General features: G+C 35.8%; 1 protein-coding gene across 1 annotated transcript in view; it reads left to right on the top strand.

Moving 5' to 3' along the window:
• Nucleotides 1-25644, top strand: part of MALRD1 (MAM and LDL receptor class A domain containing 1) — a 276978-nt gene that overhangs the window by 87713 nt on the left and 163621 nt on the right. The window contains exons 21-24 of the mRNA XM_009637718.1: nucleotides 15491-15647; nucleotides 19088-19198; nucleotides 20052-20265; nucleotides 25420-25644. The exon at nucleotides 25420-25644 is cut by the window's right edge and continues 23 nt beyond it. Of these exons, the coding sequence (XP_009636013.1) occupies nucleotides 15491-15647; nucleotides 19088-19198; nucleotides 20052-20265; nucleotides 25420-25644 (707 nt within the window). The remainder of the gene's footprint in view (nucleotides 1-15490; nucleotides 15648-19087; nucleotides 19199-20051; nucleotides 20266-25419) is intronic.

Here is a 25644-nt window from a genome sequence, read left to right as displayed (position 1 = left end):
ATTAACTAATGGAGTTCAAAATGACTGTAGTAAGAGTTAAATTCAGTTTAGTTTGTATTTTACCATTTTTCTGATAAATGATATATCTTCATAGTAAAATGAAAAATATTTCTGTTCTCTCAGTGAAGATTTCTAAATTAATTTTGGATTCTAGGTAGTCTGTTTATTATAATTGCTAATCCTCCCAAATACATCCTTTGATTTGTCTCAAAGAGTGAAAATTAGCTTTTTTCCATGGCGAGTTAGGGTTACCTTTTTTTTTTTTAAAAAAGTAAGAAATGTGATTAAAAAAATACGCGAATGCAATTTATCTTTGAGTTAAAAGTAACAGTTAAGATTTATTGAAACAAAATCCCTACAGGTGATTAGCAAGTATATTATGTACAAACAACTTTCAATGTCATACAACTTCAATTCATCTAATAAAGAAATCTCTGTACAGCATCACTCTTCTGAACAGAAAAATACTTGCCTAGTTCTAGAGAGAGGCATGTTTACTTTCTGTGACAATAGTCCACAGAGTGCAAAAATGGACTTTAAATTAAAACCACTCCAACAGACTCTTTGCTATATTGCTACTAGTTTAAAATGAGATTATATTGCATTTACTCAGCCAGAGAGTATTTCTGTCACAATAAAAGGATCAGCTCAGTATATCAGTTTCACTATGTACTTCATTAAAATCACAGTACACTTTTGCCAAAAAAAAAAAAAAAAATCCTCATCATCCAACAGCAAAAAAGAATTACAGTGCTGCCTAATTGTTTCAAGGTCCCTACATTATTTATATAAAGGAAGTGTATTCCGTAAAAACCAGCAACTATTTATGATAAATTGTCTGTCAAATCTTTCATTGACTGCTGTTTAATTGTTATATATTAGCCGATACCAGCACTGTATGTGTACTTAGTAAATCCTCTCACAACCTTTCCACTAGAGATTTGCATTGGCACTGTTTTTCAACATATTTTCAGGGTTTAATGCAACTAACAGTATATTGAAAAGGACTGGTGAAAAGAGAAAGTAAATGATCCATAGAGATTGCACTTTTCAGACAACACCAAAATGTATTGCTGTTGTGATGTTTCACATGAGATGTAATTTGGTTGTACTGTTTCCCCATTCCCCTTGTTTATTGGCCTATAGCAGAGAATGGGAGCATGATGTTTCCAAATTACAGCAGGAGATGCAGAGAGGCAGTTCTGTTGAATTAAAATCCTGCAAGGTTTTGTTTTATTTTCTCATCCTTTTTCCCCAAATTTCCATGGAGTTAGATGAGAGAAGCTGTAATACTGTAATTCTGCGTGTTTGCTTATTAAAATAAAACATGCAGGCTTATGTATAGAAATGTTTAGATTCATCCTGATGCAAGAGCGAGTGACAGCAGAAATACCTGTGAATAGTTGGGAGACTCAAACCATCTGCTTCCCATAGAATGTGTATTTGGGCTAGCCACATGTAGGCTGATGAATTGTAAGGTGGAGGTGTGAGTCTTTGAAGCCATAATTGTATTAATTAAGTGAAGGAAATCACTTCAGAAATGGAGGACAGAACAGCTTGTATGTGCGTATATAAGCCCAAGGCTGGAGGCATAGAAGCTGTTATGGGAGTCTGCTATGGCAGCCTGACAGTCCTTGGCTTGAGCTGGAGAAAGGCTGGCATGTGTTTTGCAAAGAACTAGGTGACATTGGCATTGTGCACGGAAGACCACTATGCGTATCTGAACGTAGAGCCCTGATGGCATGTTTCTACACTTGGCAAATGGGAATTCTGTGTTGCAGTTAGGTTTCTAAATGCTATAATAATGAAAGTATCAATTCGTGTAGGCTTAAACAAGTGTATAGGACAGACACCAGCAAATGGATAACTCCATAAATGAATTTCCATTTTAGAGAAACTGGCTAGTGATGTAGCAAATTCTTTGACATTATTAATGGTATTTGGGTACAACTGTTATTTGAAAACTTTTTAAGCACTTAATTGATACGATAATTCATACCCAAATCTGTCATCAAAACTAATGAATCAAAACAAAAAAGGATGTGGAAGCAAAATTCTAAGCTCACATGATAATTATTGCTGTGTAAATAACTCCCTTGATAACCATATGTTTAACACATCTGTCTTGGTTTTGCCTCTGCTTTTCAGACAATCGTTATCAGCACTTAGCACAGGAAAAATTAGGAAAAATTAAAGCCTTTCAGTAATATACTGAAGCCTAGCTGTTTTTTTCAGCAGTCAAGAAATGTTTTAAAGTTGAGAATCTAAGAACTTCAAAGTAGGTGAAAAAAATTATAATCCCACAGGACACTACTCATGAAACACTAAAAAGGAGAAAGCTGAGTTTAACTACTTGAAGGCACTTCTTTTTTTCATACTGCACTTCACTTAACTGGTATAACCAAAACCTAAAAACATTTCTATTTTACTGCATGTACAAATCACCCTTGTCTGACAGAGAAGAGATAATAAAAGGAGCATTGAAATCTACATTGAAATGCATTTTTGAGTACATGGTAAATACTAGGTAGATGCAAAAATAGTTAAGTCCAGTTAAGTAATAGCTTGTGTGAAGGCGTCACAGACCTGATCAATTATGACCTGGAAAGTGTTGTGCAAGGAATGTTGGGACAGCCTTATATGCACAAGGATTTATTTGGAGCATCCATAGGTGGATACATTGACTCTAAATGTAAGATTTGCTCATTGTAATAAAACAAACGAGGTAGATGAAAAACTGTCTCCAGTGGCCAGACAGGAAGGGAAGCAACAGGGTATTTCACAGATGAGAATCCTCTCCAGTGCAGCGTATTTTCCCCTATAACTCTTTTTCCACAGCAGCTATATATTTTTCATCAAGACTTAACTCTTTCAGGATTTGTGAGGTGGAAATGCATGAAACAACCCATAAGAACAACAAAGGGAAAATCATTGCTGCAGCAGCCTCCTAGTGCCTAGGTGGAAAGGTGCAAAATTGGAAGTTTGGAGTTGCAAATGGGAGGGTGAGAGGAGCCAAGGCCACCCATCCTTTAGTCACTGCAGTAGCTGTGTTGTGCTACCAAAAAGACAGCTGGAGCTCTCAGTCCTCTGGACACTCTCAGCACAGGTATCTACTTCCTTAACTGTTGTAGGAGAGCTTTTTTTGAAGTTGCCTTGTCTTCCTGCCAGCTTCATGCCAGTACTTCATTCTTCATTCCAGCCACCTTCTTGATTTGAGGAGCGCTTTATATCCAAAAGCAAACCTTTTAAAATCCTTTTCTGTTAATGGGGTAGTTTTGTCCACGTGATGTTTAGATAAAGCCCTTGAGTCGCTTGTGTGCTATATGCAGACTTCTCATTCAAAGGCTAGAAGATGACTTCTTTGCTTGGATTATCCTACATGTGTCTCAAAAGTGCATGTGCACAATACCTTCTCTAGAGTGACTTGTGATGCAGAAGTTACAGGAAGATGCTTACGGTTAGCCCAGCAGACATTTAAAACACACATTCAGCCAAATATGTTTCTCAAAACAGAAAATCAGCCTTTCTATCTACCCAGGAAGATCAATCTAATGTATTGCTATTTTTGTACTATTATATTTATATTACTACAAATAATTGAAGACTTGTTGAAAGTCTTGACTAGGTCATTCACAAAAAAATAAGAATGTCTGTGACAATTTGTTTTATAATCCTTTTTTGTTTAATTAGCAGTTTTTCAGAGAATAAGAATTCAGATAATCAAGGTTCAGAAAACAGGTTTTCTCTGCAGTCTTTTTGAACAAGGTGCAGCTTAGTATATGCTTGTTCTCTAAGTGGTTGTGAAATATGGACTAATTTGTATCAGTACTTCATTAAAGTATTAACAAAGCAGCACAGGTAATAAAATGCTTTACTGTGCATGCTAGTAAATATCCAGGGTGATCATAAGGCAAGAACCAAGACCATAGTATTAGATATTTGACGGTAAGTAAAAATGTAGCTACTGAGGAGTTTTCTTCAGTAACATGCAGTTTTATACTAAACTGTAATGCAGAAAATTGCTAATTAAAATGAATGCCCATTGTGATTAGAAATTTTGGTGGCTTTTTCACCTCAAGCTTCGTTATTTGAGAAGGAAACTCATTCCTCTTGTTTCCTTTTGCCTTCAACCTCACAGAATTTACAGAGATATGACAGAATGCTAACGAGATGTGACAGGTTCAGATGAGCCATAGAAACATCATGAAATAATCTCAGCCCTGTGTCAGTCAGAAGCCATCAGACTAAAATCTCCAATGGAGAAAATCCAACTAACAGCCACTGACTGTTGTGTTATGATCAAAACATAGAATCTTTCATCCCTGATGCCATTTACTTTGTGTGGTGGTTGGTATGCTGTAATTCTTTTAAGTATCATTGGTAAATCTTGAGAGAGTTTGAAAAGAGATTCTTTAAGAGCAATGGTGCTGACAGAACAAATGGGAAAAAAAAGAAAAGGGGATTAGAGTGGTTAATAACATACTAATCTGTGCTCTGCTGTTCAACTATAAAGGTTTATTTGTTTGCAGCTAAGTTTATTAGGCTTTATTTTTCTCTATCAGCTGTTGTCCTGTTTAGCCTTCTGCTATTTTAAGGTAGCCTCAAACCAATGATACTCTTTCTGCTTTTAAAGGACCCAGCGCTTTCTGCAGCTCTAAAGACAAATCTATGTGCCTTTAAAAGACACACCCACAGCTCAGAGGTTTAGAGATTTGCAAAATTTGCAGATGCACAACCCATAAAGAAAGGCAGACCTGTATTTGCAGGAGTGTGCAGTGATCATGTTTTGTCTGAGCAAGAAACACGTTTTTTTAAACAGTTGTTGCTACTTCCAAAATGCTGTTCTGCTCAGTTAGTGAGAAGAAAAATGGGATTTGAAGTGCTTCAACAGATTTGTGGCTCATTAGCATTGTGCACTTTCCTCTGATTATAAACTGTGTGTCAGAGCTGCGGTTCAGGTGTGATTAGAGCTGATGTGGAAACGCCTGCTACAGCCCAATTTTAGCTACCACTGGTTCCGATTGCCATAGTATGGGAGCGTGGCACTCAGCATGGTACACAAAATTGTCCTGGAGTGCTAAGTAAAGACTTGGGTGGTTACACCTCACTCATCTCTACTCTGCTGTCATTACACTATATCTCTAAAGTATTGGATTTATGTTGATGTGCACCAGTTTTCCAGTCTGTTCTCCAACCAAGTCTGCATATCCATTTGTATTCTTTTTCCCATAGCTGAATAATACTGCCAGATGAATCTACAAGAAGCAATAAAGATTCATTTACAAAATTCCAGTCTCTCCTGTAAAGTTTGTTCAGAATATACTCTGGACAGTTTATACGTGCTTTCTGTTTTAAATTTCTTTATCAAAACTCCAGTAAAGGAGATTTCTGCTTCTCTTGAACTTTTAGCAAGTGATATATTAATTAACAGAGCAATGGAATTACCATATAGCTTTTTTCCCCATTAATTTATTTAAAAATAAATCTCTACATTTTTATTATGTAATCAGAACCTCTACTTTGTAGAGATAATCTCAGAAACAGCTTAAATACGTTTATAATGCATGGAATGATTTTTAAAGGACTGATGGACGTTATCAAAAAGCTGTCTGCATTATTTCAACCAAAAGGATAAAAAAATAAAGCTCCTGAGAGGAAACACTTTCTTGCAGGCACAAACCGAGTCACATTGCAATACACCACAAGAAATGCTTAATACACCCATTCTGTGTTTGTCTTTTTATATGGACAGGTGTTTGAAGAGTTCAACATATTTCACTACCATATATTTATATTGGGCTTGCTGTCTCATTCTGTTTAGGCTGTGCTGACTACTATTCTTTAAGCATGAATTGCTTGAAGACACCAAAATTAACTACAGTGCTTTTAAACGAGCCTTTTAGATGTGGAGAGTATAAATGATACCTGAGAGTACCATAGTTACACTTATGTAGAAGTGGAGGAGAAGTGTGAGCTTTATGTGATGCTTTTACACTCTGTAGATCTGTTCTCAATAGTATTATTTACTCTAGACAAATGTGTATGTGTATCTATTGATCTTGCTTGAGAACTTTATTCAGAGTGAAGAGAAACATTAAGCTTCATAGGATCCACAGCTGTCTTTAAGATGCTTATAGTATGCTTGAAGACAATAGAAAATGGAAGGAAGGGGATACTTCAGCCTTGTAAAGAGGAGTTTATTTAGCGTGTTACAGCGTATCTCTCTGTCACAGGCTCTGATGGGCATTGTGCCTTCTGTATGTGCAATTCTTGTGATTTTTTTGTTGAATGGGTGTAGATTTCATCAGAATAAAGACTTGAGGGCATCTAGAGAAATAAGGTAAGAGTAAGCAATAAAAAATGGTTTAATTTTAATATATTTATAAATTATTTATTCACATACCTTCACTGCCCCAACTTTAAAAGCACTTTCTGAGATTATCTAATATTTCTTCTTGTTACAGCCAGTAAAAAAAGTGAAGGTTACGTGTGGTTGCAGTACAGCCTGAGAATAATTCCACTGTAACATTGTGCATAAAGTTTCTCCAATGTCTTCTTGTCCCTTTAGCACTGGGACTACAAATTCAACTTGGAATATCAGGTGACTCCACAGTGCTTACAAGAAATGAGCCACCTTCGGTAATGAAGTGTGGAGTGTTATCAAGCTTCAGGTTAATATTACCTTTTGACTTTGTCACAATCCATTTGTTAGTGTCTGCTTACATCGTTAGTGGCAAAGTTCAGATGAACATGTGGAAAAATAACCTGGAAGTGCACACAGCCATCACAGTAATATAGATAATACACATTAGTATCACCCGAAGCAATATGTTGATTAAAAACCAGACACTAAAGACTGTACATTTAGTATTTTTATAAGAGAAATCTCTGTACTGTGTGTTTAATGAAACTGTAGCAAACATAATAATTCCTTTTTAGTATAAAAAAGCTTGGGGTTCAAAATTGCTGAAAAAGTAATTCTAAGTTTTGCACCATCCATTTGGGGAGCAAAAGTATTCATATTACTTGTCTGTCCAACTTAAATATGTAATTGTGAAACGCTAATTACTTTTAAGAATAAGCTAATGTTCAAAAATTATTTGCAGGATGATGTCAGATAACTAGTCCATTCCAAGTAATTGTAATTTAATCAAATCTAATTTTGTACAAAGAAAGAGAATGTACTCAAAGTACTTTTTAGCTCTGTATATTAGGATGCCAGAGCATGGAATTAATCTCATAATGAAAATAGATTAAACTGTGAAGAATTTAATCATTGTGTGTGGGTAAACTTTACCAGCACAATTTCTTTCTAGAATTCGTATCTATTATGTAAAACAAGGCATCAAAGTTGTACTCAAAGCTTTATGTGGTACACTTGTATCATGGTCAAAGATAGCAAGTTTCTTTGGGACTTTTGACTCTTAGAGTCTAATAATAAATATAACGCACTTTGATTTAGTGCAAGAATTCCTTCTCACATTTGTGAGGTTTTCTTTGGAGCACTTTTCTAATCTCAGTGTCCAATTACAGGTCTCTCTATGTGGCTGGTGCTTTGATGCATTAAGCACCTTTGCTTCTGTTCAGTTTGAATTACCCATTCAAGCTCAATCCTCTATTTGTGTGCCAAAGTTTAGATGCTCAGGATAGAAAATTTTGTCTCTAGCACTGTGCAAAAAACTGGGTCTGTTGGCATCCAGCTATTTACAGACAGTTGTCTGTAAACACAGTTAGATGATGGCTTCTGCAATAGGAAACAGCTCTGTTATGTCCTTTCAGAAAGCACTCTTCCAAAAAATTCACATCTGCTTTGTTATGGCATGGCAATCATATTACCTTTTTGATTCTGAGTTTATTATGCATTAATGTTATATGTTAATGGATGTGGGAGGTTGCTAGATAAAAAATGTTTCAAATCATGGTAGAAGAACTTACTTTTTTTGGAATTACCACTGTCTGAAATTAAATTTATCACATATTGTTGTAAGTGAAGATCTGCATTCCTGATCGCTGTTTGCTTTCAATTCCTTTTTAATTTTTTGAAATATTTACAGAAATGCTTAAATTTAATTGCAGAAAAGCCTTCCTTTTTTTTTTTTCTTTCTAGTTGTTAAATACAGATTTGAGTTACTGACTATTTAAAACCTATTAATACTTAAGTGGTTAGAAGCATTCAGTGGAGAAAATCTTTCTCTGATACCTAGGAGAATTAATTATGTTATTTGAGTTCTTATTGTCCTTTAAGATTACTGAAAGTTACACATTTAATGACATTTTAATTTTGCATAGAGATTCTTTTTCTGCAATAATCCCCTCATAGCGGCAATCCTGCTAAAGCCGATGAATATGTTAAGCCTAAGTCACTGCAAGACAGGGGCTGCAAAAGATCTGTTCACATGTTATGATCTCTAATAGCCCATCCTATACTATCGACAGAAGGATAAGTAATCAAACTATTTCTGGCGCAGACACTGAATATCTAGCAAATATAGATACTAAAGAAACAAGGTAATTTTTCTCATGCTTCTTCTTTCTCATAAAACTTCTCATGCTTCCTAGAGAAGTTTGCTCTGCCACATTTCTCTCAGATTCACGGTCATTATACATCTTGAGTAAAACCTTGGCCACTGTCCACAGACTACCTCTCCTTCCTACATCACATGTTGTTGTCTGGCTGGCATGATGGGCCATGCATCGAGTAGCTGCTACCCAGAGTATAAAGGAGGTGATTATTTTCTTCTTGAATGAGTGCTTGAATATTAAGGTGTCTTTCACTTACCAGGGTTTTTTTTAGTATCTTTTTGTGATGTCTACAGGCAGGTGAAGTGTTGAGGGAACCGTTGGGGTTTGCTTTTTTTTTTTCTACTGGAGGCTCACTCTTTCTGTATATTTCTATACTTTCTATATTATTTCTATATTGCTTCTATCCACCTTTCAGGAGTTTCCCCCTTTAAAGCCAAATTTCAAGTAAACAGTGCTGTAGGCACGATGTGTACATGGGTTTCCCATTTTACAGTTAATGTATTGAAGTCACATTGGACCATGTATGGATGCATACAAAGATAAAGATTAAGCTTTCCTTGTATTTCTGCCTGTTTCCTTAGGAATACTGTAATAATAATGACTTTTGGATGCTCTATATTTCTATTGCAATCTTTGTTGCCAATGCTAGCAAATATGAAAGATTAGCATCTTTTTAAAGACATTTAATACAGACTTTTATTTTTATACCTGCTTACATTTTTACCAGAACTTCTGTATCATCTGGTTTATGACACTATAAACAAGAAATAATAGGAATCAACATAAAATGAAGATAGTGTGATGGAAAGGTCAAAGTATCGCAGTTTACAACCATTGTGTGTCAAATATAGAAGGCATTAAAAGACCAATACTGTACTCTGATGACATCGTACAAGAAAAATATGTCACCAGTATAAATCTTTTCTCATAAACATGTTGTTAGGAAGAAAAAGGGGAGAATTTAACTACCTCATAGTTAATGAAACAATAGCCTAAAAATTTTCTCAGAAATATTTTGATTAAACTTTTTCTAACTAGGGAACCCTGGCTAATCTAAAACTAAAATTCTCCTGCAAAAATCTTAACTCTGACAAACCTTTTGTCAGCTGGTTACCTATGCTCTTGGAGGAGAGTGAATAGATAGAGACTGATCTCCCCCAGCCCCACTGCCTTGATAAAGGATGCTTAAGGATGTGATAAACGCAAAATGAAGCTACTGCCTTGTCCGATTCAAACCATCACCTTGACCTTTGGTCAAGAGAGGGCTTCTTTCAGGGGCTTCTCTCTGTACAGAAACCCATCTGGTCTAATAACAGGTCACTGACTTGGCAGACCTTGAACAGATGGTGTTGGAGAGCTGAAGAATAATGCTTTAAATGAGTATTAGGTCCAACATGTCTGTGGGGCTCTGATTTGCTATATAGGTGCTGCAGTGTTAATGGACATATACATATATATATCTCCAGGAAAATTGTAAAAGAATGTGGGAGCTGCTGCTTTCTGAATTTCAAATTTTAGTATGGTGTGCTAATCATCTGGATGCTTATCCCTTTAAGGAAACAGAAATTTCCCTCTCTCATTTGCCTTGTTTATTTGTTTGTTTTTCTCGTTATTGCTGAGATTTGGAAGGAAATCAGAACTCTAATGAAATGGAGTTTGGTTTCTAACCAGATTTAGTTTTCACTCTAAATTAAAAATAAAGAGTACAGGGTATTTTATAAGTCCATCTAAGTGTTTAATCAGGGATTCCCAAACAATTTGTCAAAGATACATAGATGAATTAACCCATGAAAAACAGAGATGTCCAACAATTAATTAAATCAGAGCTTGTATTTTCTGTACAGGAAAGTTCAGCTGATTTATTTTTGATTACTACTGTAATGAGTAATTCACAGCATGAGACTTGATAACACTACCAGATTTAAGATGGACCTAATTTTTTGGATAGTCCTCCAATTTTTTTTAACATACCTAATCTTTCCCTCAGTACTAATTCCCATTTAGTATATTCAGTTCACTGTGTTCTTCTGAATACTTTGAAGGGGGAAATACAAAGAAAATTCCTTTATGTATGCCCATTCTTTGTTAACTACATTTCAAAAGATACTTGAAATATTAAGCCATTAACAAAGTCAAGTATGGAAATGTAGCTCCGTTGCTGATGTTGAATTTTTTTATATCCATTAAAATGTTGTGAATTTCCCTCTGAAATTAATTAGGATTATTGCACTGGCACAGGAATGTCTCTATATAGGGAATGCTTGCTGTACAGAGGTAAAGTTAATTATTTTCAAAGGGTAAATATCAATATTTTAATGACACATACTGTAGATGCCAGCGAAGAGGTTTTCCATAGCATAATTTTCCAAATGAGCCTGAGATCTTGCAGCTAGTGGCAGGGGAGCCTGAGTGTATTCTGCTGTGAATTTCAGCACTTACATAAGATCTACATTGAAAGCCAGATTTATTCATTCTTATACATATTGAGTAATATCTTGTTTTACACTTGCTACCATCAACTTCTTGAGGTCTCATTTGAAAAAAAAAAAAAAGAAAAAAGTAAAAAGGAGGGGAGTATTTTTATGGAATAGGAAACAAAGGAATTTAAGGTGGGGTCAGATGAAATAAATCACTCCATGAACAAACTACTATCTTGGCTGAAGGTGGCTCAAAGAACAAAAATGGGGATAAGGAGGAGAGCAACTTCTGAGCAGAGTAAGAGAGACTGATAATTTAGGTTTACAGAAAGTTTTGGAATACCTTGTGACTGTATATTCCTTACTGTTTTAAAATACATGTAGGCCAATTAAGAAATCTTTTACTTTAAATGTCACAGCTTGACAAACTGAACAGATGCATGTACATTAACGGCTACAAAAGATGCATCCATAGAAGGTGCAGGTCCTCTAGCATGTAAACTATATGCAAACAGAATGATTTCTTATTACTTTCTTCAAACTCTTCTCCTTGTAGAATATACATCTCCCTGTAAATTCCACACAGGTTGCTATGCCTGACAGAGAGATTGCTTTGCTCTGTGAGCAAACATGGTGCAAGTTAATGTCAGCTACAGAGACTAGAAGATAGCTTTCCTTTTAAACAACAACATGGATAGGTCACAACTATGTTGGTCTTATAGTCCTAAGCATAAAAATTGCTGTGATAGGAGTGAAGATGAACAAGGATGCTCTACACACACTTATGATCCTTCCATTTCCCCTTACTTTCCCCAATCCTCAATATTCTTGTAATAACATACTGCCATCATGTTTAATGTCTAGCAGTCGTGAAGTGTATCACACAGGGGACTTTCATCCGGTTTGCTAGTTTTAAATGTAACATTAACGTAAACACAGAAACAAGGAAAAAAAAAATTGCGCTGACTCCTACCTTCTTAGGATGTGCTATGGGACCAGTAGTACCTAGGCAGAGATGTGATTTTGGTCTGCCTTCAGGACAAAGACATATCTGGCAGAAGACACCAAAGAAGAGATGGATGTTCGAGTTTCATCGTAGTACTGATTGTACCCTACCACTGTTTCAAACTAACCTCACTGAGAGGCCTGGACATAATACCAAATACTCTGGGAAGTATGAGGGCTGTAAGTGCTATTGCTTTTCTGAGCTCTTTATCATTCTGCTTCTTACAGCCCCCTTGAATGTTATTGTAAGTACAGTGCTGACACTGTTGGACTACTGAAGGCATGAGTTCCCTGTGGCAGAGTAAATTCTGAATTTTTAAGTGTTTTTGCAAACCTTAAGAGAACTGGATATTCTTTTACCTCCAGGCAAGACTCTGGTGGAGTGCTCAGTGCCAAGGAAAAAAAAAAAACACCACCCAAATTGCTACCTTGAAATAGCAGCTTTCTTCAGCAGAAAGGAGGGAAATAAATGAATATTCTAAATGCAGACTTGCTTGAAGGATCTGTAACTATGTAGTTTTCAAAGTTTTCAATTATCACTTATAGTACATGCAGTTTATTAGGAGAATCTGTTTTAACAAAAATTCTCTATTACTTTTTATTTGGGGATTGTTTTTACCTAATTGCCCTAAGGCTTGCATATATATTACTCTATTTTGTGCTTATTTTCTGTAATAGTTCACTTCCATATATTTATGCTACTGTCTCAAGGATGATGTAAATGCGTGCAGTAGTTAAAAAGATGTCTGAATTTCCAGGATACAGTGATAAAATAAAAGCTTCAGTGACACTTGTCTCATCTGCTTCTGAATGAAAAGAAAAATAAGATTGTGGAGAAGATCCCGATTTCCCCAGATCATTACTTTCCCCCTAGAATCCCACCGGATTGACTTTGGTCCCTGTTGGCTTTACCAGTGGTGCTCTGTGATTTCACCTTTAACATGTCTGACCTACAAAAAATGAAGGTTTGCTCCACATTTTAAGATGTGTTTTTAAAGTTCCTTCATAAAAGCATCTGTTTGTATGTGGCTTAGAAAGAGAAAATTTTACTATAAACTACTAGGAGAAGAAGGGAAGATTATAATTCTGCTGAGTTGCAATTTCTATTTGAAGGGTGGCAGTAGAAATGTTAACTCTGATCATGATTGCTACTTTCCTACATGTATTTGATTTCTACCTAAAACTATATGCATAGGCAACCTTTCCCACAAACTACTGATTTTTTATGTAAAAGTCTTAATTTTTCAACTATGAATGACATGTGCTTCATGTTCTCCAATGAACATGTAAGAAACAACCTGCATAAGTTCCTTCATATGGGATCTTTTAGTACTTCACATTAAATAAAATAAATGTATTGATAATTTAGAGCTGAGAATTGTCTTTCCTAGCTGAAGAGATATTACAGGAATGATTCACTTCTGTGCCTTTTGGCATTTGCAGATCTTTTACATACAAATACTTACCGATATCTTCAAACACAACGATTCTTTCTTGCATGCTAGATAAGGTTTTGGGAAACCTCTGAGAAGTGTGTAATGATTACAAGATTGAGTTGTGGCTGACTAGTAAAAGTGCTCGCCCCACTTCTGACCTGTGGAAGCATCAGAATTGCACTCAGCCTGGGTTTTCTGTACCAAAATGTTTCATAACTATAAACTATGTCTCTTATTTTCATTTCCCAAAATATTTCCTGTAGTTTCCCATGGCTATGGCAGTTGCCTTTTTAAACCTTTTTTTTCTGGTGTGACAGCAGGGGAGGCAGCAGCAGTACTCTGCAAAACAAGCAATGAACCAGCTGCTGATTTGCAAGGATTTTTGAAGGGCTGTTTTTTGTCAATGGCTATTACTAGGTTTTAATTTTCCTATGAAGTGAAAATTTAACAGTCTTAGACATCAAGAAAAAGAAAGAGATGGAAAATTATTTTCATTTAAATATAGCCTTAAGATCAACCACAGGTTACAGGAAGGATAAGGAGATACTCTATGAAATTCTTTGCCCCGGGCAAATGGAAGACCAGGCTTTTGCAGTCTATCAATCTGTCACTGGTCATATTATAAACTAGTTACTGCATACATGATTCTAAGGATGAGTGAATTAGTTAAAGGACTTCAGATCCTGAGAGGAAATGTTTGTCTGTTTCTAGCTTCCTTTAAGTTATGTACTATAGCAGAAAGTGCTATTCCTAAAGTGACAATATTTGGTGGAATTCAGTCTAGCCTTGACCTCCAGAGTACATGACAGACCTTAATTATATATTCAAGTATTTTGTGATTATTGAGCGTAAATCATTATATACAATAAATGTAATCTACTAGTTTTGTTGTAACATTGCAGTGATAAACCTGTATGTGCTAAATTCGTAGTTATTTTATCCCACAGATCAGTACATCTTGAGTTCAATATAAGCATTGCAATCTGAGGTAAATTGTGTCTAGATAAGTAGTGAAGATATTTTTTAAAATTTTATAACACATTTTAAAGAAACATTTTTCTTACAAGATTTCAAAGAAGCTTCACTAGATTATTGAAAAAGTAGCTTTTATAATATTTGTTTAATAATGCAGGGCTACTGCAGCAAAGACTGAATCTAATTGAGTTCTTGCCACAGGCACCAAAGTCTTTTAGTCCTTTAGACTGCTCTAAGTATAAAAACAGAGAGGACTGGTGAAAAAAAAAAAGTTCTTATATCTGTACCATCAGATTCCTGGCTCTTCCTGTTCGGCAGGACTTTCAGACTGTGAACACTCTCTGGGCACCCCACGTGCAGTGCTTGGCAGTGCTTGCTGGGCATGGTCACTGCCTTCTCACAGTTGCAGTGGTGCAACTTTACAGAGTGGTGTCTCAGAGCCTGGCCAAACGCGAAAACTGAAAAACAAGGAAAACCTAATACCAGGACCTGTTTAAAAACGTAGGTCCCGTCATCAGGTTTCTAATTCCTTATTGGAAAGGTTCTTTCATTTGAGTAGCATTGAGCATGTAGCAGCTCCACTGAAGAGAACAGAATCTTATTTTTGGTCAACAGCTGCTTTTTATTTTGAAAAACAAGGGCTTTAGGAGCCAGGTCTTAGATACCTAAAACACTAAAACTGCACTTCTAGTCTCTCTGTACACTCAGAATCTGATGCTTATGGCAAAGCCAGCCTCATCTTTTCCAGCAGCTCAGGAGAAAAAATTTCACCCAGTATCTTGGATTTTCTTGACTTTAAGCCAGGATCAAACCCTCTGATTTCCCTGAGGAAAAAAAAAAGGGGGGTGAGGGGGGAACCCAGAGGCCCTCCAGCCCACATCTATACAACCCTGTGGGTAAAGGCTGACTTCAGCTCTGTATCATTTTTTGCCAGTCTCTGATGTAAAAATACTAGCTGCCTTTTCAAGGGCTTTTTGGGATGCTGGCTACAAACCAATGAACTAAAAGGCATCCAGATACCCAAGACAGAAGGTTCTATATCTGTATAAGGAAGTATTACTATTTTAACTTTAAATATAACTTAATTATGATTAAGTGTTTTGTTTTAATACAGAAAAACTTTTCTCTGAGCAGGTATACTGAAGAAGGCTGGTATCTGTTTGCAGACAGCTCGAATGGAGAATTTGGTCACACAGCTGACATTGCTACCCCAGTCATCTCCATTACGGGGCCCAAATGCAAAATCATATTCTGGAACCACATGAATGGTTCAACAATAGGTTCTCTGGAGGTATGGAGATGTTCTTTGTTTGGGGTTGGTTTATTTGCTGCCTGAAATTGCTGAGAGAAAATTCATGCCTTGTCATTTAGTTTCATTAAAGCCTAGGCTGCTAATAAATGAAAATGAACAATTACACTCCACTGCTCTCAATATGTAATCACCTGAAGGAAGCATTCACTCGCATAAGCTGGGGAAAATGTAACTTTCTATAACGATCAAAAATTATGACCTTTATAGAAGTACTGTGATTGGAACTTCTATACAAGAAAAAGCCTTGTACTGCACAGTACCCTTTGACACTGAAAAGTATCAGTAGATATTTAGACAGTGAAGACTTTGGCTGAATGTGGGAGCATGAAAAAAAGAATTGTATTACAATTTACTGTAAAATTTGTAGAAACATCTTATTCCTCAGAAAGTTTAACATATATCTTTCAGAGGTTATTTATATTAATATAAGTAGTAGTGAACTATTTCTAGGTCATCATGGTAACAAACTTTCTCACCTGTATCTTTTTCTTCACTCCAGTTAAACTAAAAGCACTTCTGTAAAGGAAATTTAACTCATTCAGCAGCCTGCAGATAAAATGAGTCACTGCAAAATGAAGGGATAAAACAGCAACATTGCCCTCAAAAAATTTTTTGCCACACGTCTGGGTAACTATAATGGGTTTGCCCATGAATGTTGCACAATAGCTACAGCATCAGAAATTGATTGAAAAAACTACTCAGGATAAGTTACCCCATCACCTGTGCACTCAGTATCAAATTCATTGTGGCCAGTGCATGTGGATTTAATTGTACAAATGACGAATTATAATAAAAATCTGGCAAAATTCAAGTCTTTTGAAGATGAAACTAAAATATGTGTTGACATTAGAACTGAAATTTGAGATGTGATGTCCTTCACTCCATGCATGTGACTTGCTAGACATTCAGAGGAAGCATGTTCTGTGTTTTCTTGAATTTTTCTTAAACAATTTTAAAAAATATCACTGAATTTCTTCCAAGTAAGTAAAGATCTTTCTAGGCTGCTTGGAAAGTAGTAAAATTTTAATCAGAATTAGTGGGAAATCAGAGTACAGAGATGGTTTGTCCTCAGTTTTAAAACTCAGGACAGACCAATTTGCTTTGAGACTTTGCATTTACTCTGGAGTCCAGAGCTTCTTTACAGTGTAGGAACCCACATTAGTTGGAATCAGGTCCACAGAGTGATTCATAGAAAATAACAGCAAATTCTGTGGAGCCATGCCCTGTATTACCACCACAAAAGGCAAATGTATATAGATATCTTTTTCTGTTTCAACATAGGGTACTACAATTTTCTTCTATTCCTTAACTGATTTCCCCCTCCCCCAACTTAACTGGTTTTAAGATATACCAAAGGAAAATCACAAACCCCTTACATTTTAAATATTGTAAATAATTGCCTGGTTTCAACTACTTAATTAAGCAATTAATAATGAATGTAGGAACAAGAATATAAAATTTTTTAGGTAATTTCTTATTATTTTCTTCTAAAGGTTCTATGTATTATATGAATATGAATCTTTTCTGCACTTAAATATCACTAAAGGCCTTTTATCCATCTCTTCCCACAAGTCTACCACACTTTTATTCAATTCACAAGTTTAGATTTCCGCATGTTAGTCTGTATCCATGCCGTCAAATGTCATGTAGGTAGGACACACTGAAGACTCCCCTGCTGTTTGCATGAATGGCTGTTTTCCTATGTTCCTATGACTTTCTTAAACATTGATTATCTGTCACTTTATTGTGCAACCTCAGTTTGAATATTTCTTGGAACTGTTTTTGTCTGGTTTCTGCCCTCTGATTTGACATGGGTAACTCTACCAAAGTATTAGACATGCTTTTTCAATAGCTTGCAACATAATCAAAATGTGTAGGGCTTTGAAGTGCATTAGGGTGCAGGGAAGGCTTGGATTTTAATAGCACATACATTTATGGCCATATTATTTTAAGTCTAAAATTATAAACTTTAGCATGATATGATAAAAAATATGAATTTCTGATGAAGGACTTGGATTTATAATTTAGTAGGTGATTTACAGTATATGCAAAAGTGTGTGTGTATATGTCCATGTAGTCACACACACATCTATATCCATAGTTTGTATGTGAGTGTAAGAAAAAAATTTTCTTATTCAACACCCTTTATTTTCTCAATATCTGTATCCCCTTTTCTCTCCATTTTTTTTTCCCTTAAAATTCATGTCTTCTTCAGGCAGTTTTTCTTGTCTGTAAAGCCAGGTGACACTTTGTTTTTCTATGCAATTTAATATATTACACCTGTTTCTTTTGTTCCCCTGGAATGAAAGCTCTTCAGTGTGAGGATCTGTTGTTTGCTTGGCAGAATTTACCTGTTATGCAATATCATATACACTCATGGGACTGCATAAATTTCCAAAAAATTATTTTTTTTTCATTAAGATGAAAAATGCCCATGCTGCCCTAAGAAGATTACACATAGTCGCAATAAATCCTTGAAAGCAGAAGTGGTTCAGGCAACTGGTGAACTGATGTTTAGCTCTGCGAGTACTGGCTGGAGACACAGCTTGACACACTTCATCAAACACCCATGTTATTGTTATTGTCAGCTCAGTTCAATTTGGATGCCCAAGAGGTTGGAGGAGAGCATATTTAGGACATTGTGCTCATGTCGAAAAGTGTCAGCTTTCCCCAATTCAATCACTGTTTACAGGGGTAAGGGTATTTATGAGTCTTCCATTCCCCGAAGAGATGAAATCTGGTCTTTAGAAGAAAAGAAGTTTCTATAGTTTTTATTTGAAGAACAAAAAATGTTTCACAAGAATCAGGACAAGAATATCTATCCCAGCATGGAGCAATCTAATGGATACATGAACTGATGTATTTTTCAGTAACTCTTGTTGTTAATGCTGTTTGTGTTTTACAAATGGATCCCAACCAATCAATCAGCAACTTTTATTTGTAGCTAGCCACTCTGGGTAAATCAATGGGATAAGTTAGTCCAGGTAAGGCTCTGGTTTGAATATGATTATGAGGAGATCAGAAATCTTAAAGCATTATTTTCTTAGAACAGTCATTTACACTGGCATATCCGTTTGTGTCAGATAGGACATTAAGAAAAGTTTCTTCACTGAGAGGGTGGTCGGTCTCTGGAAGAGCCTCCCCAGGGAAGCGGTCATGGCACAAAGCCTGTCAGAGTTCAAGATGCATCTCGATGATGCTTTTAGTCATATGGTTTAGTTTTAGTTTGTCCTGAGAGGAGCAGGGATTTGGACTCGATGGTCTTCATGGGTCCCTCCAACTCCAGGTAGTCTGTTATTTACTGGTGGTATAGAGATAAGTTGTACAAGATACTCTTGTACTCTTGTGTGCAATTAAGGGACCTAAAGTGAGTTGGTGATGGAAAGATTTTTTGTGACCTAGAATTATTTCCTTTTTAGGTACTCTGTAAAACTGGTAACAGGACTTCTAAACTGTGGACTCAAAGTGGCAGCCAAGGTCCCCAGTGGAACAGAGCAGAAGTGTTCTTAGGAATTCGTTCAAATTTTCAGGTGTGTATTCCTGTATTACGTGCTTCCTAGACACCTGGCCTTGGGTACTTTTATATTATGCATTTTTCACCTTCTCATTGCCCTTTTTGCCCCAGTCATCTTTTTGGCTGTCTGATTGATTAGCTGAGCTGGACACAAGTTTTTGGAGACTTCTCATTCCCCTTCAATCTCAGACTGATATCTATTTTTAAGACAGAATCCTCGAATCCAACTCAGGTTAAACTATTCTACTTCCTTCTCTTTAGTGTGTAGTAATATTACATCTGTTTTTTGAAAAAAAAAAGAAAAGTGTTGAGCGTGATGTTCGCTTTGAAATATGAGCTGATTCCTATACCACTTGGAGATACTTAATCATGGGTATGTCATGCTTAGTTATATCTTTATTAAAAAAAACAGAGACAGCCAGGAACAGATTTAAAAATATGTTACACTACCTGGTATTTCTGTCTTGGATGGCTTTTAGTGAAACTTTAACATTCTTTTTACATTCACGGGAGTAACCGATGAATGACGCAGACTAGTCTTTTTCATGCTTACTTTGCAGAAGTAGGTGGAACCCTTGCTATTAATTCAAGGTGAGTGGGGACTAACATCTGTGTTGCTCATTTCCATTCCCTTTTTCTTTTGTACTTGGTTGGTGTTAGAAGATGGTCCTTCAATAACTGTAGCGACAGATCTGTACAAGCCAGTAGTACAGGCTTTCATAGGAATGTGCTTTGACAGTAAGAACTGACCATGTCATATTCCAAGATTTGCAAGGACTGTCATAGTCTCTGTTCTATTCTTGTTACATGTATAAGCTTTTATAGATCTTAACAGTGTCTTACTGTAATAGCTCTGCCATTTTTATTAGGTTGTTTTCAGGGCAAAACGTGGTGTCGGTTACATGGGAGACGTGGCAGTGGATGATATTACCTTTGAAGATTGTTCCCCTTTGCTCATCCCAGGCAGACCTTGCACATCAGAGGAATTCACATGTGCCAACAAGTACTGCATCCCAAAGGATAATCTGTGTGATTTTGTAAATGACTGTGCAGATAACTCAGATGAGAGCCCTACTATTTGCAGTAAGTATGGTAGGGGTTTTTTTTAATATAATTATCATAAATAACTGTTCCTGCTGTGAATTATTATTACTAGAATACTTTTGGCAGCTCATCGGCTAAGAAAGCAAACAAGAAAGTAATAATTTAATTCTATTCCTTGGCTTTTAAGAATTTTAAATTACTATTATTTAATTTGAAACCATACAATAGAAAATAAAAAGTGCTGTTAGTGAATTTCTCAGAATAACTCAGATAGCAGCTGTCTTTAAAAGCAGAATAAAAATCTGCTTTCCATCTGAAAAGAATGCATTAAGGATGAAAAAAATACTTCAAGTGTACTACCTTTGGAATATGAGGGACCTACCTCCTTTGATATTTCAAGGATTGTCAGTTCTCTTAGCAAATCATTTTAATCTGAATACTGTACAATTTTGGTTTTACAAGAGGTATCAAGAAGCAGCATCTGTAGTATCAGATTCAGAGAATGATTGATATCAAATGGGTTCTCCTCTGGAGAAACGGATCACAATATGTAGTACTAACACTTTCTTTTTTTTAGTGCAATCATGGGAAATGCTCACACAATCAAATCTGCGTTATTTGGTACCGTATGAACAGTTGCCTCATTTTTATTGAGATTATGAATACAGTTTATCACATTCTCAGTGAATACAATTCTATGAAGCAAAAGTATGCTGATATCCTATGAAGCTAAGGTATACGACAAAGGGACTGTGTTTTGCAAATTGCTTTCATACTATTAAAATTCTCAGTGATTTCCAAACCAGGAATAGCATGTCACTAAGATGCATGGGGACCAGTTCAGGTCTTCTGCAATTAAAAATGAGGAGTACATCAAGTTTGAATTACTCTGTTGAAAAAGATTCTCATATTTTAATTTTTATTTTCCAAAATATTTAAAAGCTCGTTACGCATGACTTTTTTTTTTTCCAGATTGCCTGTATTTCCCACAAAACACCATAAGCCAAGTAAAGACAGAAGCATTAGGGGCAAGATGGTTCATACAGGCTGATGTGACTTAGTTTTGCAGCCTCCTAAAGTATTTCATTTAATGCCCCATTGGAAAAGATATGAATGGAAACAGTCCCACAAAGAAAATGTTTTTATGTAAAATGCTTTCTTTACTTATTAAGTTTGAAAAAAAGTAAAAAATGTGTTAAAAAAATTAAGAAAAGAACTTTCCTGACTGCATTTTAACAGGAGATTTACAACAAAGTATTATAAAGCCTCGAGAACATAGTGGTCATTAATGGGGTGACATTCCTATATCAACGTGGATTTTGCCTCAGATAAAAAGTTAATCCCATTTCATAGTATCTAATTCTTCTGTAAAATGCTTGGTGACCAAATATGATTTTCTTTGTTAGATCTGGGAGTGCTTTATTCAGTAACATTTTTAATAACAGTGTCAGAAATTAGATAAACTTTTGCTTTCTTTTTTTCCTTTTATTTTTTTTTCAGTTTTGAAATAGGTAGCTGCTTTAAATTTCCACTATGTGCTGGAGAATTTGGGGCTTCTTTTGTGGGTGCTGCCTCTGCCTTATATATTTAATAAGTAGAAATACATAATATAGCACTTGCTGAAAATGTACCTAACAGAATAATACTAGTTTTGTTTTTCCAGCTTTTTCATGAGGCAGGATGCCTCCAAAGAGAACATAATGATATGAAACACATATTTCCTCTCTTTGTGAACTTTTTTTTCATTCCTTGCAGCCATCTCAGAAACCTGGGGAAGGCTTTAGTAGGGCAAAGCTTTATAGATGAAAGCCCAGGAAACAAGAAATGGGCAGTTTTGCCCAGGCATGGCAATTGTGTTTAAAAAACATGAAAACTCTGCAGCTTCCAGACATCTCCAAAGTACCTTTTAGCAGGCGGGCCTTCCTGGATCGCTAGCTCTAACTGTAGATGTGCTTTGCTATGTGCATGAAGCGTCGTATCTTAGTTAACAAAATGTTTCTGCATCATGTTGAAACTAGTTTATAATCTCTGCTATCTTCCTGAAACTCCAGAATGTTAATAGGACTGTATCACATGACAATACTCACCAAGTCTAACTAGCAATAACTAGAAAAAAGCCAGTGCTGCTGAGATATAAACTATGCCCTATAAAGCTGTCAAATTACTGTTGAGAGATCTGTGTCTTGGTTTTCTTTGCTTTGTAGAGGGCCCTTTTTAGCTATCTTCATGATGTTGGTGATGTAAAATAACTCAAGTGCACATCTTAACAGATACACTGATTTGTCAAATGCTTAGAAATTATTCTGTTACATACTGAATGAGTGATCCATGCTCAGAGTTTTCTTTAAGTATAATGTCACTAGTACTATTTTCTTAATACAAGTATATGAGAACAAATTCAACCACAGCAGTGCTGGAGAGTTAATGGGTGGTAGCACTCCTTCAACCTGGTTCAGAAACTGCCGAGCTTTGTCTTATGCTGCTTGAGGTTACCTCACAGGAAAGCCTCTGAGGTGGGTCTGGTTAGATTGAGTTGGGCATGCCTCTTTGAGGTAGAAATGGTGTTTTATGATACCTAGCAAATTAAATTTTGTGAAAAAGGCTGTGGGGCAGCAGTGTTTTTTCCAGTCTGAAATATGGATTAGTGTCAGTGCAGGTGGCTGTACTTGGTAGATGTTTGGTTTTGTTTGAACTTGGTTAATGTTTGGTTTAGTTCATCACTGTGCTTCTGAAGCAAATCTCTCAGTTATTCCAATTTATTACGATTTGTTTTGTATTATAGAGTATGCTCAAGGACATGAACTAGGCTCCTTTCATTAGAAAATAAATTGAAAGATGAGCTCCAGGAGGGCATCAAATATATTCTAACTACTAGTCGTCATTCAGCCCACAGGATCAGTCTATGCCACTTCAGTCCTCTTTCTTCCACCACCCCCCTAAATATCATCAGGTCCTCAGCATCAGGTGTTTTGCTCTACAGATCTGCTCCTATAGCTCTATACTTCTTGTTCATCTAGGCATAGCTGTTGGGAATAATATGACTTAAAATAATTTAAATTTAGTTCTATTTATTTACTCAGTTTATTACAAAGATTCATTAGATCTTTTGTGACCAATATAATATGATTCATATACGTACTGTTAAGTGTTTTTCTTAAATTATTAAACACTCATCCAGTAGACTAATTCAGCAGCCCTGTGTCACTGCTCCACAGACAAAAGGATTAGCTTTGCTTTTGTACTTCATTACTAATAGTCCACAGTTTTTCACAGAAGTGTCTACTACCAAAGATTTAATATGCAAGTGCACAGTCATCTGCTGTATCTTGAGCAGGCTGCCTAAGTTCTCTTTTTCTTCAGTGGAATGACTTGCTACCAGGCTGAAGTTCTTGTAATTTAAAATCGGTTGTTTGAGTTAGATCAGATAAATTGTCCTATAGATATGAGTATTTTTCTTTGTTGACTATAGAGATCCTACAAGGACATCTAAATTTAGGTTAGGTAACACACAATATATACAGCATTAGCAGGGATGTTCAATGCTCATGCCTTAAGGCCTTGATTCTTGAAAACATGCCTTTAAAATAAAATGGTCATTTGCATGCATGAATTTTATTGAGTAGAGATGAAATTTGTAAGTAATGGAAGGAATTTCTTTAACTAGGATACTGAAATATTAAGTAACTAAATGATCATATGAGAGAAGATGAGGAGTGATAAATTTTATGGGCAGTTACATTCAGTTGAGGTAAACTACAGTCTGTGTTTTGCATAAATGATAATCACGTCATTTAGCACATCAGGTTTGCGGGTTTTTTAATCGTTATTTCAGGTGGCATCATATTTGCAGACAAAGGTAAAAGGCAGTGATTTGCTAAATAGTCCATTATTTTTAAGGAAAAGTTTCTAGCTTCCTTTTCACCTGTATGACCTCTGCAAAGAAAAATATAAGGAAGAAATCTTTCATCTGATTTCAGCCTGAAATTTTAGAGGTAGCTGTCTGTACTGTTTTGGTCCATGTGTAGGTTCCATGGATTTTATCTCCTTGGCCTCATTATTGATGCTTCTGACCAGCTGCCAATTAAATAAAGCTACTTTCAAGTGGCTGAACTTTATCAGACCCCAGAAGAGGCTCAGGTTCTGTTTACATATTACGAGAGCGCTTTTTTCATTTCTTATATTGTCAGACCAAATGATCCAAATTTATCTTCAAAGCACTTTCCTTTCCAGCAATAATAGTAAGAATATTCAGGGCACAGTTGAGAGTTTCTTAAAGGCTCTGCTGAAATTTCAGCTTATTTCAGCAAGTTTAGTCTTACATGGTAATTATTATAATGAAGTTGTAGATGCATACAGGAAAAAATATACACAGCTTAAACTTCTGGAGTGGTGCAGTTGTCTTAAACTTACTTTATGTGGACGGTTGACTCACCATGCTGGCTGTTTGATGTTCAAGACTGGAAAATCAGTAAAAGCATGCGTGTTGTTTCATATAAAAAATCAACCAAAATTATGGCAGCTTTCTCTTTTTCTAAACCTTAAATACAATTTAAGGACAAATGTAGATAATGATCTATGTTTGCATGTTGGCTAAGAAAATACATGTGTGAACTCTTCTGGAAACATGCAAAAGTAAACTATGGGCATGATTCAGCTCCAAGTTAGCACACCTACATATGTTTTACCTATATGTGTCTGTATAGAGGCTGTGTCTTTGTGGTGCTCACTACATTATTTGGATGGGTTTCTGTTCCCTAAATATAGCCATTTGTTATCATTTTCACCTGACCTTAACACATTCCTCCAAAAAGCAGCTAGCTTTGTGCAGATGCCTTGGATGTCCTATGGAGGGCACCAATCGACCTCTGCCTGTAAGACCCTAAAGAGCTACTCAGCTTGACCTGAAATAGATTGTTGTATTTGGTTACTTTTATACCAAGGACTCTGTTGACTATAATAACAAGAGTACAGAGACCTACCTACCAGTTTTATTTATATTATATATTTATATTATTATTGTATCCTAGAACATTAAAAATCCTCTGTTTAATAAGATACACAGGTATTATTTTTTATATTGAAACTTTTTTTTTAAATGGATTTGAGTACTAGGTATACTATATGTACCTAATTAATAGTATATGTACCTAATTAACTTCTTGAAAAAAAAATCTCTTTTCATTTGTTTTTCAGGTACATCTATTGGGCATTGCAATTTTGAGTTTGATCTCTGTGGATGGAAGCAAGATGAACATGATGATTTTGACTGGAACCTCAGAACAAGCAGTACTACAAAAATGGGCACTGGACCAGCTACTGATCATACATTACAAGAGCCATCTGGTCATTATATTTTTATAAAGAGCTCATTTCTTCAGCTGCCAGGGCAGAAAGCTAGGATTTCTAGTCCTGTCCTAA

Source organism: Egretta garzetta, unplaced genomic scaffold (assembly GCF_000687185.1).
Source record: "Egretta garzetta isolate BGI_Z169 unplaced genomic scaffold, ASM68718v1 scaffold434, whole genome shotgun sequence".
In the NCBI taxonomy this organism is placed as follows: domain Eukaryota; kingdom Metazoa; phylum Chordata; class Aves; order Pelecaniformes; family Ardeidae; genus Egretta; species Egretta garzetta.
Note: the sequence above shows the minus strand (reverse complement) of the source record. Positions and strands in the feature narration are given on the sequence as shown.